The sequence below is a fragment of the Kwoniella shandongensis genome, chromosome 2 (genome assembly GCF_008629635.2).
Source record: "Kwoniella shandongensis chromosome 2, complete sequence".
Lineage (NCBI taxonomy): Eukaryota > Fungi > Basidiomycota > Tremellomycetes > Tremellales > Cryptococcaceae > Kwoniella > Kwoniella shandongensis.
In genome coordinates, this window is record NC_089288.1 from 17,413 (window position 1) to 35,339 (window position 17,927).

Sequence of the window (17,927 nt, forward strand, 5' to 3'; positions counted from 1 at the left end):
TGAAGGCGACGTGATCGCTGCGAAACGACTGACCGCTTTGCTCGGTCATATATGCTCGACGTGATGCATCTTACTCTTTCATCTCAACTCGTTCTGCTGTATATGTCCTCGGCTACCATTCCGCGTCTGTCTTAAAGACCGAAATACTCCTGTGGCGCCTGCTCAAACTCCTCCAACAAGGTCTGTCCCTTTGGTTCCCAACCGTAGGTGGACTTGGTGTACTCGGCACTGATATGGGTCTGATCCCACGTCAACAAGTAACCCAAGAATCCCAACTCTTTCAACTTTTCCTGAGGTACAGGACCCGCTTTCTTCCCTGTCCTCTTGGCCAGTGCTTCGGCGATATCCTTGACCTTGACTACCTCCCCTAACGCATGGACTCCGGAACCTGGCTCGGCAGACTCCATGGCGAGGACGTAGAGTAGACCGGCGTCATCCGAATGACAGGCGGACCAAGCGATGTTTTCGGTGTAGTAAGGGATGTAACCGAGTTTCTCCGAAGCGCCTAGCATCATCTTGTTAAAGATGTGGATCTCCTCAATGTTGTGCGTGTTCATCGCTAATCGGAGAGCGATCGAGCGTACACCTCTGTCCTTGAGTGACAAGGTCAAAATATCGGTCTTGCATCGTTCCAAATCGACTCGAGTCGGAGTGGAGAACTCATCACCCTTTCCATCAGCAAAGACACCGAGTCCACTGCTCATCATGAACACTTTGTTGGTACCGGCGAGAGTGTCACCGAACAGTTTGACAATCTCTCGTTCAATATCGGCAGCGTTGGGTTGGGTGGGATCCATCGCGCAGTGAATGACAGCATCGTGGGTTTTGGCGTTCGAGACGAGCAAGTCGTTGTCGCCGATCGTACCGATAAGAGGAGGTGACCTGTTTACCGAGAACAGAGATCTTGGCGGCAGAAGCGTCTGATCGAACGAGGCCAGTCACTGTGTGACCACGAGAGAGAAGGTGAGGGATGATGTGTGAGCCGATGCGACCGCTAGCACCAGTGATGAAGACTTTCATGATGTTATGTGAGAATTGATATTTAATACGTAGATTGTACGTTGGCGTATGTGAGATATTCGAGTAGAACTTATCGTGAACGATGAGGGATATCAAGTCTGAAACGGGAAGGATAAAGCACTTTATATACCTAAATACGCCGTACGGTCAGATGTGATGTGCCGCCGGATCAATTGCAGGCTCGGAGACCGATAAGATTACGGGATGAGTAATCTGGTGATGATGCCGAGTTCGGCAACAGTATGATGTGTAAATGAATCCTTTCACCTCGGCGATCCACTGATTCAGCATCACAACGGTATGCGTTATTTATAGGACAGACCACGCGATGCTGACGCATGCATGCCTATTACCTGACACAAGTACAAGTTACACACAAACGAAGAATGCATGAACTAGAACTGCATTAAGGATATTGTTATATACATGGACTGCTATATCACGCACGACGTAGATACATGCTGCTTTATGCCAAACGATTCAATGTACCGTTCAACACATCTTCTTCTTCTTCTCCTTCCATTTCATTCGCCCGTCTTTTCACGATCTAATGATCGACAAATGCCTGGGCTTTGGCCAAGATGGGGATAGGAGGCTGGGCGTGACGCTGGAAAAGAACGTATTTCTTGAACATGTATGGCAGCCATTTGGTCACCTCATGTTTCATGTACACCTTGGTTGGGATCGAGAAGACCTCTGTTAGGTTGGATAGGTAATCAGCACCAATGCGTGTGTTGGGTATGATCAGTGATACGCACGATCCAATTCCTCCAATGTGAGTTGTTTCGTCTCGGGACACCAAAGGAAGATCATAAAGAAGGCAATCAAGTTCAAACCGGCATAGAATGCGACTAGTTCAGATGTCAGTCAGTCAGTAGCTGAATAATTGACACTGCACTGCAACTCACAGGCTCCAGTAGCAGTCATGGCACGCCTCATGGGAGGGAACGTCAAACTGAGGACACCAGCGAAGAAGTTGTTGATAGCGACGGTGAAAGCCATACCCTGTTCACGTTGGACGTTGGGGAAGATTTCGGCCGAGTACATGAAACAGACGGGTCCCTCGCCGACCGAGTAGAAGACGGTGAAGAGGTAGATGAACCTGTTGCGGAACGTCAGTACGACCATCACTTAATCGCATATACGTCACACGACTCACAAGGCAATGACACCGGTCTTGACGGAGCCCTCCGTGGGGATCAAGAAGGCCAAACCAGCCGCAAGCACGAACACCGCCATGAAGGGGAAAGTCTGCATGAAGGTTAGCTCCACGTGTTGAGTCGAATAAGGCCACACTCACACTCAGTAGCAAGCTTCGTCGACCAAACGAGTCGATAAGCCAAACAGCAGGAATAGCAAAGACAAAGTTGATGGCACCGAAACCTAAAGAGGCGTAAAGAGCGTTGGTCGCAGACGCACCACCCTCTACAAACACGGTAGAACTGTAGAACGAGATGACTGGTCTGTCAGCGATGCTCGCAAAGGGTATGACTCACTGTTGATTCCACACATCTGTTGGGCCAGCATGATGGTGCTACCGGCCAAGTTGGCTCGCCTGATTCGGGGGACTCGGAAACAGTCCCATAATCGAGAGAAGTAATTGGCGCCTCGAGCCTCCTTGATCTCCTCCATGTACAAGACATGACTGTAGTAGAGGTCACGGGCAGCGATGATTTCGTGTTTACGGAGTCGCAGGTAAGATCGGAAGGCCTTGGGGTAGTTGTTGTGCTTCATGAGCCAACGGGGAGACTCGGGGGCGAACCAGATACCACAGAACAAAGGGAAGGCGGGAATGAAGGCTGAACCGAGTTGTAGTCGCCAAGCGATTGCACCGGTGTCCTTAACAATGACGTTGGCAGCGAAACCAAGGAAGATACCTAAAGAGGATTGTAAGTGGATGGACTTGCCCAAGTGCTAGTTGTACTCACCGAAAGTGACCCAAAGCTGCCAACCCATGACCAAAGCACCACGGATTCGAGCAGGAGCCATTTCAGCGGAAAAGATCTGCAAGGATGTGTATTATCAGCGTATGTCTTCTCATGCACAGAGATGTGCTTACCGGAACAGTGGCATTCTTCGCGCCGACTCCAATACCCATGATGAACCTGACGGCGAAGAGTTGTTGCCAAGAATGAGTGAAACCGGATGCGATGGGAGTAGCGATAAGAATAGCGGAAGTGAAGAAGATCTCTCCACGTCGACCGAGCAAGTTGTTCAAAGGGTCTGAGATCCAGCAACCGACGACACCGGCAGACAAGAAAATAACAGCGTTGACAGCACCGACGATCCATTCGTCACGAAGACCGTTGGGGGAACCGAGAGGAGCGTTGATACCGAACTCAGCGGGGAAACTCAAGTTGGCACCATTGGAACCGGTTTGATCCCATCCCTGTAGTATGAACGTGTTATCGATGCACTCAGAAAGGATCGGAGGTGAAACATACCTGAGTAGCTGCACCCAAAGCACAGATAGTGATTGCATAGTAGAGCTGGAAAGAGTTTGCCCATTTGTGGTCACGCTCATAGGCAAGAGCCTCTCGTTCTTCGGGGGTCAATTCATGGATGCCTTCGAAACCGGTAGGATCTCGCGCAACGAGTGCCGCACGCTCGAAAAGCGCCTTGTGCTCTGAAAGACCCTTTTCGTCGACAAAGGCCTCAACATCTCGAACGACATCAACTCGACTGAGTAACTACGACACCGACGGGGCAGAATCAGCACGCCGGCGAGACGTAAAAGTCAAGGTCACACGACTCAGTACTCACTTGGAGAGGGTTCTCGACGACCTTTACGGCGTCGTGATCGTGCGCTTGGGGGACCTTCTCATGTTGCTCAATTGGGTATCGAGCATTCTCGACTTGCTTCTCGCCGTCAATCTTGACGTCCGCCATGGTGTATCAATACGAAAAGTAGTGTTGCTAATCGGTCAGTACGGCGGATGATAGGGGGGATATGTATTATTAGAAGAAAAAGTGCCCCTCTGCGGGGGATCGTAGTCTGCTATATATGTGCCCCGCGTCCCCCGATCACACTCATTGCATTTGCGTCCTTTACCATTCATAACAAATACAAATTAACACACTAAAATGCAAAGGGTCATCAAAACGGAATGGCGTTGGAAATGAGAAGAAGCCAATCGGTGACGTCGTACCGGCTACTGTGCCGGCGGGGTGGAGGTGGGGGGAGGGGGAGAGCGCAGCGGAAGTGGACAGCGAAGAGGGGGAAGGAGGAGCTAGCGTAGGGAAGGGGAAGGGAAGTCGGGGTCCCTTGGATACAGTTCTAACCGAGAAGTCAAAAGACAGCAATCCCCCCTTTGTGGTCGCATGGGTTGTTTGTTGAGTGATCGAGGTAGGTGATGAGGGGGATGGGGGTGTACTATTACAGTATACTACTGGGCTTGGCATTTAGGTTTGGCACACGTCATTTTACACGCTAATCAACGCCTCTTTTACCAGGGCAAAGGTCACATGCATGCATCTTCTTTTCAATCGTAGTACGGTATGCTTCTTATAATGGCTGTATATAGCAACGTTATCGGGCTGGTGGGCGACTTTCATCCCACTTGCGACTTCTGTATCATATGACTGATGACGAGAGTGATGGAAGGAGAACGGACAATTCACGGTGAACGTTATGTGTCGAGTGGAGCTGTTTTTTTTTGGGGGCCATTTGACCTACTGTTGTTGTCATGCATGACTATGTATTCTTCACCATCTCGATCGTAGACGCTTGGAAAGGTGAACCCAGGCCTCAACAGGGAGGGAGAGTGCGATTCCCCCCTTCCCCATTTCTTGACCCTTTGCTAACAGAAAGAAGCTAAAAAGGCATTTCGAGATCGTCAGGGTATCCCTACAGCCCCCCGGCGGTCCCCCTCGCTCTTTCTCACACTCATCAATGGGGCAAGCTGCACCCTTGTGCCGCAGCTGGATAGCACCGTTCCAGACTTGTACCTCGGCCGTATTGTGTATTGTCTCGCTTTTATGGCATGAACGGCATCGCTTCCCACCACGTTCATTTTCAATTTAGGGGTGACGAGATTGGACCGTAAAAAGGCCAAGAACATGAGAAATCATCTCCCGGCGGTTGACTAATTGTTCTGACCGGCGGCATGACAACGGCATGGAGATTCGTGATGTGACGAGAAGAATCGCGGGAGGTGCGGAGGTTGGTCCGATCGATAGCGACGAGTATTGGCAAAGAGTCAAGGTTGTATTCGCAATGATATTGACAAACAGGGGGATTTGCAAACCTTGCTTTCGTACAAGGCACAAACACAAACACGAACACTATCACACACTTTCACTTCTCGTTCCTCTCCGTCTCATTGCTATACTCTTTGAGATCGCATTGGTCTAACCCTTTTATGTGATCAGTTCAACCAATTTATCTTGCTCGTCAACTCTCCATCCCTCCGCAGCAAGATATGCCACTACACTCTCTTGAAACACCTGCTTTGCGTCGCTGCGGATCCACCGACTGGGCCAGCTAGACGTGGCCTGGTGGTAAGGAAGAGACTTGAGACGGTCTTGTATCGCTAAGACGTCTTTCGGTCGTAGAGGGATCTAGCAGAGGCGGCATCAGCGGCCAGATCTATCTGGAGATCTCCTACTTCACAAGTGTAGGCAGACCGGCGACAACCCTTTTATAACGCTGGTAGACCAATCGTTGAACTACTCACCATATTTGGAGCAGACCAGAGGAATGTGAACATGGTCTGAGTAGGTTGCACCATGATCGTATCAGCCGTAAAGATGATACCAGAGACCGGTGTGGGTCTGGAAGGGAGATCGTCGGCGGGAGGAGGGGGTTCTTGCAGTCTATCCCAGTGGAGAATAGACGAACCAGAGAAGTGGCTGAGTATGGAGTCAGCAGTGAACATAAAAGGGGCGGAGACGAAATGTGAAGAGTCTCTCGTAGGTGGACAGCCACTAGTCGTAAGTGATGGTGAGGGATGAGGACGTCGGTGTGACAAACGCGATGGAGGACCCGAAAGTGCAATGAGGACGAATGATGGAGACCAGTCACTCACCCTCCGCACTGTATGACCTTGACACCCGGACCTAGCTCCTCTTCATCGCTCCAAAATCGGATATCGTCATTATCTCTCACGTCGTCTAATCGCTGGAACCATTCCTTGTCCGCTTCACAGATGTATAATGGGACTTTGAGCGCTCGTGACCATGTGAGGGAGGCAGCGAAGAACTGTGATTAAGGACGATGTCAGTTGGCGCCGTCTTCGATGGGACCTGTCGCGGAGGGCTAGGTAGAGTTGAGTTTTTGAGAATGGGGACAAGCATTGCTCTCTGCACGGGATAGCGTGGCCGAAACGATACCGAAACGATACGATGGAGACAGAATGTGATCGATAGCCATAACAACTCACGTGAGGATGTGAGATAGCAATGGCGCGTAAAGGTTGTTTCAACGTCGTCAGATGGCCTATCAAACCGAGAGAGAGGAAGGCGGCACAGTCCCATATGTACGATCCTGCGTGTGTCTGAATGAGGAAAGCTAGGTCGTAATATTGAGGTCAGCTGTGATATGATAGAAGTTTGTTTAGTTCAACGAGAGAGGTAGAAAGACAAAGGTCACGAGTTTGGTGGGAGAGGAAATGTAGGAAACGATGTGATGGAGTGTCATGTAATCCGACCGGACTGTGAAGAAGTGTAAGTCCGCAGTGCACGTACGAGTTTGGTTGATCCCAAAACCAGGTTCCGTCTGGATCAAGCAGTCCCTCTCATCCTCACTATCTGGTAACAGGGTATGTTTGCTGCTCGAGCTCAGTTCAGCCAGAGAGGACCAAGCTTGGCCTGAAGCGGGTACGAATTGTCGAGGGTCTTCGCATATGGGACCTGTGGGCCATTGGACTGTCAATGTGGGCTCACGACTTAACCAGATGCATTGTGCATGGTGAAGTGACAGTGGTAGGGGTCGATTTTGGTGGATAGTCGTAAAACAGACTATTGATCACTTACAGTTATTCCGCACAGAAGGATACTGCGTTCCACATGCCTTACAGATAGGCAGAAGTGCGTCCTCCTGCAATGCTTCGAGAGCATATGATGGGACAGACGAGACGTCGGTAGATGAATAACTTCTGACATGAGCAAAAGGCGACTAGATGTAATGAAGGAAGAAGGATGGATCGGATTGTTGTTATTGTTCTTCTATTTCACTGTTGCCGCTGAACTTGGGTGTGCGACACCAAGGTACATCACATCTATCACATGTCGCTACATGATGGACCAAATTCCTTAACACCACAGATCCTTGTTCATCTACCACCATATGGCGACTGTGCCATCTCGTCAGTTGTATGCATAGCATTGACGAGGTCAGTGTGAGCAACGACCTCGCTAGCAGGTCGCCGAAAGTGGACTATGACGTCAATAACATTAGCGACGGTGGCGACGACGTTGAGAAATACCTGTCAAACAATATATCGTTTTGATTCTTCTTTTGCTTCTTCAACAACAACAATATCAAATCACATTGCAACAGACTTCAGAAATACAGACAAGATGGCATCCAACACTACCCACACCACCACCACTCACACCACCACCACCTCCACCAACAATGGCAACACGTACGCTGCTGACGGTACCGCTGGCGGAGCAGCTGCTCAAGGTGAGACAAATAGTTCTTTGAGATACCTGACAAGGACATCTTGCTGATACATTTGTTGTGTCAGGTCTCGGCGACAAGATCAAGGGTGGATGGAATGGTGCGTAGAAGTGAATTGCCATGATAAATCTGAGCTGACGCTGATTGAATGACCGTCCAATTGATAGTCTTCCATGGTGAGTGACCTGTCCAGCTTCAATTTACTCAATATCCTTTCGTCCTCTATCCCGACAAGTTTTGTGCTGACCTGTATCTTCTTAGGCACCGGCGAAGGTATTCGTGGCAACGTCAACTCGTTCATCGACAACGTCGGCGAGCAAATAGCAGGTCGAGGCGACTCGACCACCCACACTACCCCTGCTTCGCGCACAGAGGGTGGAGAACGTCCTTCTCACGTCGCTGCCAGAGGAGCGGACGAGATCCAACAGGGTATGGCAGAGTTGAAGAAGTAAAAGGACTTTCACACCACATAGAGGAAACGAGGTTCTGAAAGCGAGATAGTGTAGCTTAGCCATGATGTATCATCCATTCCATCAATCCCATCTCGGCCGAAATTGACCTTTCAACCATACTCAAATGTGCTCCGTTTCCAGTCATAGATTCATTTTGTTGTACCAAAAGTCTACTTCACATCCACCGACTATTGGCACTTTCCCTCCGACTGTCATCTCCTGACAGCCTGTCCGTACCCCTTCTGCTCTCCACCTAAATATCCTCCACTTAGATAGCCTTGCTCTTGGCGAGCTCTGCAAAAGAAAACGGATTAGCACATGTCAAATACCTAATGATGAGGTATCCACTCACGCTCGACCTGGCCCAAAGCCTCCTCCAACAACTGCTTCTTGAAAGCGGGCTTGGCCAATTCTGACTCGATGTTGGCCTGGACAGACTTGACCAAAGCGGCCTGCTCAGCCTCCCGTTGCTGTTGCTCGTACCTGACCCAAGAGTCAAGGACGGCCTTGAGCTCAGCCTTGACGGCGTTCTCCTGAGAGAGGACAAAGTTCTCGTGCTCAAGGGTGTTGGTCTCCTTGGCGACGGCGTAGAGGGACTCGGTCAGCGGAACGACCTCCTTGAGGGTAGAGACGGAGTCGATTCGCTCGGTGACGGCCTTGGTGTGCTCGGCTCGGGCAGAGTTGAGGATAGATTTGATTCGCTGTGTGAGGTAGGGGAAGAGAAGTAGACAGAAGTTATCGATGACAGAGAACAAGGGGTGTTTGTGACGAAACGAATGTAATTGTTAACATGTGTGAATGGAGGAGCGGTGGTATTGTAGTCATTGCGATAGAGTGGACATGGATAAGCAAAGTGACATCGTCAGCAACATCTCCCACACCAAAGAAATCGCAACGTGAACCCACGTCAATGTGTCCGTTGGCCCAAGACGAGTAAGGAGCACCGATAGACCTAGCGATGACGGTGAAGATGATCAAGAAACCGACGGCCAAGACAGTCTCCTCGTTGGCAACCTGTCATGTCATAGTGTATGTCAGCGTTGCCCGTCACCACTTCCATAGAGCGATTCTCATGGTATGTGGTCGACGTGTTCACAACAACTCACGTAAAGCTCGGAAGAGACGGCGGCGGCGGTAAGACCGGTACCGAGAAGGACACCACCGGTCTTGGAGAAGAGGGAAGAGCTGGGGACGGCGTTGATGATAGACTCGGCCTTTTCGTCGGGAGTGGGTTCTACACAAGTGGAAGTGTTCGATGTTAGTGCTTGTTGTTGATTGTGAGAATGGGCAGTCAGTGGAAAGCGTTACTAACGAGTAGCAAGGAATCGAGCACTATAACACAATTGAGTCAGCTTTGTCGACTGGAATATTATAGAGGGGAAACTCACCTCTGAGCAGCCATGGCACGAGGAGCGACCACAGCAGGTCTGGCGAGAGCTATATGGGATATAGCACATTAGTAACCCACACTTGTCGTTTATCCAATCCCCTCCATTTCCATCTCCATCCTTCTTCCTGCAGCTTTCGTTCCCAACTTACCCGCTGATCGGAGACTCCTGAGGGCGAGACGAGAGGCCATTTCGACGTGTGAGATGGTGTTAAGGATGGGGTTTTAAAGAGAGTGGTGAGTGTCGATATGATGTCCTCAATCAATCAGATGGGTTTGTTGAAGAGACGTCGACGAGGGAGAGCAAGAGGAAGGAGGGGGGGAGAGGGACGGAAGGGAAAGGAGCAACCAAGGTGAAAACGCCGATAAACCGGGATTGTGGCACTTTTTTGATCCCGCTGCCTTTCACTGTTGGTATCGCGTCTGCACATTGACTCTCAACTTGAATCCCATCTATACATCCATTCCTACCATTGATACTTATCTATACTTACAACGATACACACAATGTCGGACGCAGGATCAGCAGCAGACGACCTATTCGGAGACTCTGACGCAGGGGAGGCGCAAAGTCGAGAGCCATCTCCAGTCGCTTCGAGCTCCAAATCACCTGCACCAGCAGCTGCTGTCAACCCCGAAGCAGATGGTGACGAGGATGATGCCGGGGACTTGGTGAGCTTAATCTCTGTCATTCACAACTTCCAGCTACATCGACTTAAGCTGATCGTGGTCTGGCTCACTTTCAGTTCGGCGACGAAGATGAAGATCAACCACCTCGTCAAAGAAGAAGATCAACGACCGGTACACCCCGTTCAGAAGGGTCTCAGAACCCACTCGAATATCCAGAGGAAGATGACGAAGGTGCCACGCATCAGGAGAACTGGGTGACATTGGCTCTGCCGCAATGGCCAAAGCTGAAAGCGACGGATGGCAAGGTGAGTTCTGGGAGACTTCGTTTCGTGCACACCCACCTTACACCAGTTTAACCAATCATTCATACATCTATACATGTTCCTTCACTGCTTTGAAATAGTTATACTGACGATATGTCTCTGTACAGGTATGGCACATGAAACTACCAGCCTATGTCAACCTCGAATCACAGCCATATGACCCGGACCTCTATCGCGAGTCATTGAAGGATGAAGGTGAAGTGGATGGAAGCACCGATCCTATCGGTGCGAAGAGCAAGATGATTGGAGTGAGAAACACGGTCAGATGGAAATGGATCACAGGACCTGATGGCGAGCCGGTGAGTCGGGCCAAGTGGCGCTACTCCGCATTGAGTGATGCGCTGACTTCTTGGCTACGCTATGAAGATTCGTCAAAGTAATGCTCGAATGCTACGATGGTCTGACGGTTCGGTCTCCCTCCAACTCGGTTCCGACCTGTTCGACGTGGCTCCATCACAAGGTGCGACTCTCGCTCGACCACAAGATCCCAAACCTCCCACTTCTACCACTGCCAAAGCCAACGAAGCAAACACTACCTCTTCGACCACCTTCCTATGCGTTACGGCTCCGAGCGAACAAGTCCTCGTCACTGAGACTGCGATCGAGGGTCAACTCTCGTTATTGCCGACCAGTATGACGTCCAAGACACATCTCGAGCTCGTGAAACATGTCGGACAACAACATGTCAAACATAGTAGAATGAAGATGTTGGAAGAGACACAGGACGAAGATTCGTTACAAGAACTTTTGTTGAAATCTGCTCCAAACAGAGAGTTCATCAAGGGAACAAAGGTCGTCTCGACAAGAAAGCCAGGTGGAGGTGGTGGTGGTGGTGGGGTCAAGCGAAGTGGTACGAAGAGTGGCGGAGGTGGAGGTGGTGGTGCCAAGAGGAAGGCATTCAAGAGGGGATACAGCGATAGTGAATCGGATGACGACAATGCGGGAGGATACGATTCCGACGATCAACCCATCAGATCTTCGCGACGTGATAGAGATCTGTTGGGTACTGGCGCGACGACAGGAGATTACGACGAAGATGATGGATTCGTCGTCGCTGATACCGATGACGAGTCCGATTACGGTGCGAAACGTAACTCGTCTAGCAAAAAGGGAAAGAAGAATAAGAAGCGGAAGGGTGGCTCAGACACGGAGGAAGATCTGGATGAGATGGAGGAAGCGGAAAGGAGGATAGAACAACTTGAAAGGGAAAGAAAGAGAGCGAGGAAAGAACAGTCTGGTACCGCGGCAGGGTCGGGATCAGCAGCAGCGAAGAAGAAGAGCAGAGAATATGTCGATAGTGATGAAGAAGAGGATCAAGATGCAGAAGGGGAGGAAGATGCAGAGGGTGAGGAAGAGATGGACATGGACATGGAGAGTGAGGAGGAGTAAGTTTTGACCGAGGAAAGATGACAGCAGAGACAGACAGATATGCATGTGTGTGTATAAGTGGTCCCGGCGAATATGCCATCAGCTGTAGTCCCTGCTGACGCACGTTGGACGAATAACTTTACTTATTACTTATCAATACTAGGAGTTGAGATCAGTCGATCGCACTATGATCTGCTGCTGCGACGACGATCCTCTTCTTGATAACGTTGCTGGAATTCAGGCAAAGATGTCCGCCATAGGATCCGCACCAGGTCGATCAGAAGATCAGGAGATCAAGCGCATCACTTTGTCGGCATTGAACTTTGCTGATGAACTTCTCGCTTGGGGTACAAACCTTGCCAACGGCGGGCAAGCTGATACATACATAAGATTTGTGACGAGCCCTGGGACATTGTCTCTCGTCTTTCGTTCCGTACGTTCACCTGAGAGTCATCACCAGTAGCTGGCACAACTAGCAGAAACACCGAAACACGAAAATGCTTTTCGACCTGGTCATCCTCTTGGCCTGTATCTCACTATCGCACGCAGCGACGTACAATCTGAGCGTAAGTGCTCATCAATCAGATTGAAGTGCGAACATCGAGTCAAAGGGGTATATGCACCTACTGATCATCCCGTCGCTCAGCGATCATGGTCCGGTTCCGATTTCTATGACGATTTCACCTTCCGTACGTTTGACGATCCGACCCATGGACGAGTCAAGTGAGAAGACCCACGCTCTTGCTTAGATAACTGCTATGGCAGCTAACGAACGCGATCACAGTTATGTCGACCTAAACACAGCGAGGAACAACAATCTATCGTTTGGTGAGTAGCCAATCCTATTGGAGCCAAGGAGGATCGTCTTTGTGGAGTTGTTGATCAGTGCGACTTCGCCCAAAGCCTCGGGAGACACCTTTGTCATGCGAGCGGATTCGTCCCATGTGGTTACGCCCTCCGCGAGAGGAAGAGATTCGGTTCGTATACACAGCAAAGAGACTTTTAGCGATGTAAGTTGATATCATTAGCATTAAGGTGAAGTGAGTGTGGCTGATCAGAACTGCGCAGGGAGTATTGGTGCTCGACGTCACTCATATGCCTGTTGGATGTGGAACTTGGCCCGGTGAGTCGACGCACCGTTCTCGCTGTCCCACCGCCCAACTCCTTCAAAATACAGGAGTACAGCTGACGACATACCTTCTTAGCCTTCTGGACGTGTACACCAGGTTCATGGCCGGTCGGAGGCGAAATCGACATCATCGAAGGTGTAAACGGTATCGGTACCAACCTCGCTTCACTACATACTCCGTCGGGATGTACGATGCCCACAACAGGAAGGATAATGACGGGCAATTACACAGGTAATGATTGTCTTGGTGAGAACAATAGCGGGTGTGGGGTTAGTGATGGAAGAGTTAGATCCTTCGGACAGAGCTTCAATGATGGTCAAGGGGGATAGTGAGTGCAAATACGAACCAAGAATGTATTTCTCGCGTGTTGCTGACCTGTGACTGCTTGGTCATAGCTTCGTTATGCGTCGTTCGGCCGCTCGAGGTATTGCTACTTGGTTCTGGCCCCGACTTGACCCTTCCATACCTCACGACATATCCACCCCTACTTCCCCATCAATCTACGAATCAATGTGGTCCACACCTTGGGCAAACTTCCCTTCCACACCGAACATGTGTGATATGACAAACACCAATATCATGTCCCCCCACGAGATCATTTTCGATCTGACGTTCTGTGGTGATTGGGCAGGAAACGTTTGGTACGGTAGTGGATGTGAAGGACAGGCTAATTGGAGTTGTAATGATTGTTGACCAAAACCCAACAGCATTCACGAATGCATATTGGGAGATCAAAGGTTTGAGATGGTATGAAGAGGCGTAGGATAGTTCATCGTATACTGCCGGTACTATGGTTGGTAAGATCTAGTTATGCATATGTAGCTTGAGAGTGGAAGATCGAATGAATGGTAGAGAAGAAAGAACAACAGAAAACGAAAACAAACACAGACGTCATCACTCGTTCACTTGTGTCCACCTGCGCACTTGGCATCAATTCATCCAGCTATCACAACTTACACGTCTTTCTTGCTTCACTTTCACGTCGTCAGTCCAAAGTGCATAGACATCATGGCGACTCCGACTTCTCCAACTCCCAAATCGCCAAATGCGACACCCACGTCCGCACTCGCCCCCGTCACCGGCACCGGCACTTCCCCTACCACCACCAACACCAACATCACAACCACCACCTACGCACCGCCCCCTTCTGCCCCTCCACCTGCGCTCACTACCCAGACTCAAACTCACCAACCCGCCGCCGACCCCAAAGTAGCAGAACTTCAGCTTATCTTCCCGACCGTCGAAGTGTCTGTGATCGAGCTGGTGCTGGAGACATGCGGAGGGTCGACCGATAGAGCTATAGAACAGTTGTTGGGTATGACAGACCCTAATTTCAAGCCTGATGAGCTGAGTGGGACTCGAGAGGATGTGAGTGGGGTTGTTTCACTGGTCCTACAGAACGTGTATCCGATGGGGATTGGCCAATGTAGTCTCCTGTTTTTTTGCACGGCTTTGCTCATGCTCGAGTGCAATGGACATGTGGACATGCCATTACAATCTCGTACGACGCTGACGATACCTTTCTACTCGTGCACAGACCCAAGTCGACCTCGACGCCGAGTTTGCTCGCAGTCTCCAACTCCAAGACGAACAAGAGTACCAGCATCAACGTCAACAACCCCAAGGCGATGGTCAATTGCCCTACCAACCGAGAGTCAGACGTGCGAGACCACCACCACCTGGACAAGCTCAACAGCCAGATGCATTCTACCAGCCTCAAGGTAGGGAGCAGCAGCAGGGACAGCTGCAGGGCGAGAGTCCTCCCGGGATGTTGATGATGGAAGAGAAGATTGAGAGGTTTGCAGAGGGTGAGTCGCCACTCCCTCATTACGCTTTGTCTCTGATGTTGTGCGCTCTCACTGAGAGGATGAAGACTGACGTTTTGATTGCTTCTCACGATGACACAGTCGGAAAACAGACATTCAATTCCCTTCTCTCCAAAGCCAAAGCGAAGTACAGTGAATACCAAGCGACCCAAGCTACGCCAACCGCTGGTAGGGGTGATTCGTCCACCTCGCAATACGGTGGAGGAGGTTGGAGAGGGGATGATTATGGCCGAGGTGGTGCTCCTGGTGGCAACAGAGGTGGAGAGCAGAACCGACCTGGTCAGAGAGGTGGTCTATGGGGTGATGTTGGAAGGTAAGTAATTACCGTCGCTGTCCGTTTTCTGACAGGACTGCATTGAATTGGAAACCTTTGATGCTGATGTGCGTTTGGTTTTGTAGCAACTCGCCGAGCTTGACCAATTCTCCAAGCGTACGATCAGAATCGTTCTCATCACAAAGTACCCTTGATCCGCCCAGTTTGGCTCAAGCAGCCCCGTTAAGGACAAGCTCTAACCGCTGGCAACCTAGCGACACGTATGGTGAGTCCTCTACATGTCCCTTCTTCAACGGGGGACGAGTTCAATGTGAACATGATACAATGCTGATACGCTGCGTAGACGATCCATTGCCACCTAGAGGCGCGACTGGAGCGAGCCCCTCGAATAGGATTGAGATTGGAGGAGGGCGACGCAGTCCGGGTGTAGGGAGTCCCGACAAAGGGTTGGGAAAGATTGATCCTGGTGAGTGTTGCAGCGTCTCCCCCTCCAGTCAATGCCTTCCACCTTTCGCCGTCACCGTCGACGTTGAGGAGTCCCTTCGCTCAGTCAATGCAATGGTATCCGAGACTTGCTGGACAAGGCGCTGATGCTGTTCGTTCCACGTCTTAGCCAAACTCGGCATCTTGCCCAAGAAACGGGTCGACCTCATGTCCACTTCCCCCGCATCTGCTGCCCCGATCCACAAAGACTCGTTAGGTGCCAATGCTGGCGATGACGATAACGAAGATCCGAACCCTTCGTTGCCCTCCGCACCACAGAGCTTGGTCAGTAAGATCCCGCCTACTCCGCCGGCGGGGAGAGGGTCATACAGCTTAGGTGATAGTGATGATGAGCTGGAATACACCAAGTGAGTACAGGAGTTTGGTCGCATTAAGATGTTGTGTTTTGTCTCCAGTCAGCATCAGTCTGAAGCACGACGGGCTAGGTGGTCCATATGATGTGCTGACCAAGTCTTTCTACTCAGGAACCCATTTGACGAGAAGTGATTGATGTGTGCTTGACGAGAACATTGACTGCGAATAGAGAATAGCCTTTGTACTTGAAGTGAATCGAAATTATGCAAATATGATGAGCATTCTAGTCCCACAACACAAACAGTCGGCAATCCTTTATGGACTGTAGGATAGTTCCACCAGTGATCGGTGTGAGTCGACTTCAGTATTGAACAAAAACCCAACCTTGCTTCCCTCTCCGATAGCCTTTGATATGAGGGGGTCTGAACATTCGATCGATGCGAAGACTGTGGACTGAACCTCAATCCGAGTGATCTGCATTGCATCTTTCTCTCTATGGGCCAAAAATCAGTCGATCAATGTTCAATGCATCGATCCAGCATCTGACTAAACAAACAGTACTGCAAATCGTCTCGTCCATGTCGCACGCCATCTCCGCTCCTTGAAACTACACCAACCATACTTCATAAGCTCTGTAGCTGTTGAGTGCGGTGAGACTAACGGCGAAATCGCTTCGAGACAGTGAAGCTCACGCCATCCTCCCCTTCGAAGCCACTCAACTCTGCTCTCCAAGCACCCTCATCCCACTCGGAAGATGGCGGTGGCCACCAGTCACGAGACACCGGTTGGCGGGTCAGAAAAGGGAAGTTGTCTGTCAGCTGTTGTGGCAATTGTCGAATGCTCTTCTCAAGGTCCTTGTCAATGCAGATATCCTGCCTCTTGTTGAAGTGGGCTAGGTGGAAGTCCAAATCGGGATCACTCTCTCGTAAGTGGAATTCAAGTCTGAGTTGGTATAGCTTTCCATTCAAGGTATTGTCTTGCCTAGTGCCGTTGGTCCACGAGATCTTAGAAGGCATGAGTCTCGTTGATTTAGGAACAATGTCCCAATCGCCCCATGGCACGTCCACCCACCCTTCGTCCTCAAGCGCAATCCCCTTTTCTGCTTCCTGAACCTGCTTTCGGTCTTTCTCGCACACCTTCTCCCATTCTTCATCAAGAACTTTGCTCAATGTCTTTTGGGTGGCAAATGTGTTGAGCTGGGATTCACTTGACATGGTCAGTGATTATAGCTGTGGTGATGTAGTTGAATGATGTGAGCGTGAGTGCTGGACTGCAAGTGTTGGTGTAGCAGGGTGAGAAAAATGTTTGTTGCCGGTATGGAAAAAGAGGAGGGGTAAAATGGAAATAGTCCGGATTGACCTCCTCTTATACCCAGTTGTTCATAGGTGATGTGAACACAACAAGGCGGCAAGAAGTCAAGACATGGCTGCATCCTTTGCTTGAAACCCCCTGAAACCCCTTTGACACATTTTGTCACACCACGATGCACTATGAGGACGTTGTGAAGCTGCAACATCAGGAGTTTATCAACCTGGGATTCTCACAGTTATAGAATATTGCTTGGAGCTCGCAGAATAATTCCCTCGACTATCATTTCCAATCATGGCAACTCTGTTGGGGGAGGGATGTGTCACGACCCAGTACAACTGAGCTAACGACTCATGTCGTGACACCTCGACTTGGCCGCCGAATAGTTCGACTCGCCAGCCAACGGGAACCAGTTCGACATCGGCCCGGCGAATGCCGTCGTAGGAGATGACCGATTCGACTGGCTAATCGTTCCCACGGTTCTTGTGGCATCATTGGTACTTATATACATGAGCACAGGACTCGTACATAGTTATTCCTGTGACGAATGTATATTCCTCTGTCTAATTCACTACTGTGGAACCGGTACAACGATCTGCTAGTCAACCCCAAGTCCCATACATTCGGTATTCGACTTGTACAATTCGGTACAGGACTTTGTACTATTCGTAACCCGTATTCCCCGCTTAGGCCCGTCAACGGACCCGCCTTCTGACAGGATGCTCAGGTGGTTAGAATCCAACTAACCGCATAACTGATTGAGAGAAACACCAAGGATATTCTATG

The 17,927-nt window shown here is 50.3% G+C and overlaps 9 protein-coding genes across 9 annotated transcripts; 4 read left to right on the forward strand and 5 right to left on the reverse strand.

The window, feature by feature from the left end:
- Positions 1–131: 131 nt before the first annotated feature.
- Positions 132–1,020, reverse strand: CI109_100728 (uncharacterized protein; the record flags this gene model as incomplete). Its single annotated transcript, XM_065966834.1, has 2 exons — positions 132–920; positions 1,015–1,020. 2 exons carry the CDS (start codon positions 1,018–1,020, stop codon positions 132–134), a joined length of 795 nt encoding a protein of 264 aa, XP_065822906.1.
- Positions 1,021–1,567: 547 nt separating this feature from the next.
- On the reverse strand, positions 1,568–3,909 carry CI109_100729 (uncharacterized protein; the record flags this gene model as incomplete). The annotated part of the gene is made up of 10 exons (XM_065966835.1): positions 1,568–1,716; positions 1,779–1,871; positions 1,929–2,122; positions 2,180–2,271; positions 2,321–2,445; positions 2,517–2,897; positions 2,949–3,024; positions 3,080–3,409; positions 3,465–3,710; positions 3,784–3,909. The coding sequence occupies 10 exons, from the start codon at positions 3,907–3,909 to the stop codon at positions 1,568–1,570; spliced, it is 1,812 nt and encodes a 603-aa protein (XP_065822907.1).
- A 1,470-nt stretch (positions 3,910–5,379) lies between these two features.
- On the reverse strand, positions 5,380–7,122 carry CI109_100730 (uncharacterized protein; the record flags this gene model as incomplete). Its single annotated transcript, XM_065966836.1, has 7 exons — positions 5,380–5,580; positions 5,697–5,871; positions 6,048–6,220; positions 6,402–6,529; positions 6,706–6,870; positions 6,994–7,057; positions 7,114–7,122. 7 exons carry the CDS (start codon positions 7,120–7,122, stop codon positions 5,380–5,382), a joined length of 915 nt encoding a protein of 304 aa, XP_065822908.1.
- Positions 7,123–7,539: 417 nt separating this feature from the next.
- Positions 7,540–8,097, forward strand: CI109_100731 (uncharacterized protein; the record flags this gene model as incomplete). The annotated part of the gene is made up of 3 exons (XM_065966837.1): positions 7,540–7,648; positions 7,713–7,745; positions 7,907–8,097. 3 exons carry the CDS (start codon positions 7,540–7,542, stop codon positions 8,095–8,097), a joined length of 333 nt encoding a protein of 110 aa, XP_065822909.1.
- A 268-nt stretch (positions 8,098–8,365) lies between these two features.
- On the reverse strand, positions 8,366–9,676 carry CI109_100732 (uncharacterized protein; the record flags this gene model as incomplete). Its single annotated transcript, XM_032008518.1, has 7 exons — positions 8,366–8,391; positions 8,450–8,798; positions 9,004–9,111; positions 9,204–9,331; positions 9,410–9,429; positions 9,486–9,534; positions 9,637–9,676. The coding sequence occupies 7 exons, from the start codon at positions 9,674–9,676 to the stop codon at positions 8,366–8,368; spliced, it is 720 nt and encodes a 239-aa protein (XP_031857204.1).
- A 315-nt stretch (positions 9,677–9,991) lies between these two features.
- On the forward strand, positions 9,992–11,826 carry CI109_100733 (uncharacterized protein; the record flags this gene model as incomplete). Its single annotated transcript, XM_032008519.1, has 4 exons — positions 9,992–10,156; positions 10,231–10,419; positions 10,545–10,736; positions 10,804–11,826. 4 exons carry the CDS (start codon positions 9,992–9,994, stop codon positions 11,824–11,826), a joined length of 1,569 nt encoding a protein of 522 aa, XP_031857205.1.
- A 226-nt stretch (positions 11,827–12,052) lies between these two features.
- CI109_100734 (uncharacterized protein) lies at positions 12,053–13,698 on the forward strand (the record flags this gene model as incomplete). The annotated part of the gene is made up of 9 exons (XM_065966838.1): positions 12,053–12,238; positions 12,285–12,371; positions 12,452–12,528; positions 12,590–12,633; positions 12,709–12,815; positions 12,874–12,928; positions 13,011–13,263; positions 13,331–13,581; positions 13,643–13,698. 9 exons carry the CDS (start codon positions 12,053–12,055, stop codon positions 13,696–13,698), a joined length of 1,116 nt encoding a protein of 371 aa, XP_065822910.1.
- Positions 13,699–13,943: 245 nt separating this feature from the next.
- On the forward strand, positions 13,944–16,025 carry CI109_100735 (uncharacterized protein; the record flags this gene model as incomplete). The annotated part of the gene is made up of 7 exons (XM_032008521.1): positions 13,944–14,303; positions 14,473–14,743; positions 14,843–15,074; positions 15,161–15,300; positions 15,379–15,501; positions 15,649–15,886; positions 16,004–16,025. 7 exons carry the CDS (start codon positions 13,944–13,946, stop codon positions 16,023–16,025), a joined length of 1,386 nt encoding a protein of 461 aa, XP_031857207.1.
- A 464-nt stretch (positions 16,026–16,489) lies between these two features.
- Positions 16,490–17,047, reverse strand: CI109_100736 (uncharacterized protein; the record flags this gene model as incomplete). The annotated part of the gene is made up of 1 exon (XM_032008522.2): positions 16,490–17,047. The coding sequence occupies one exon, from the start codon at positions 17,045–17,047 to the stop codon at positions 16,490–16,492; it is 558 nt and encodes a 185-aa protein (XP_031857208.2).
- Positions 17,048–17,927: the final 880 nt, after the last annotated feature.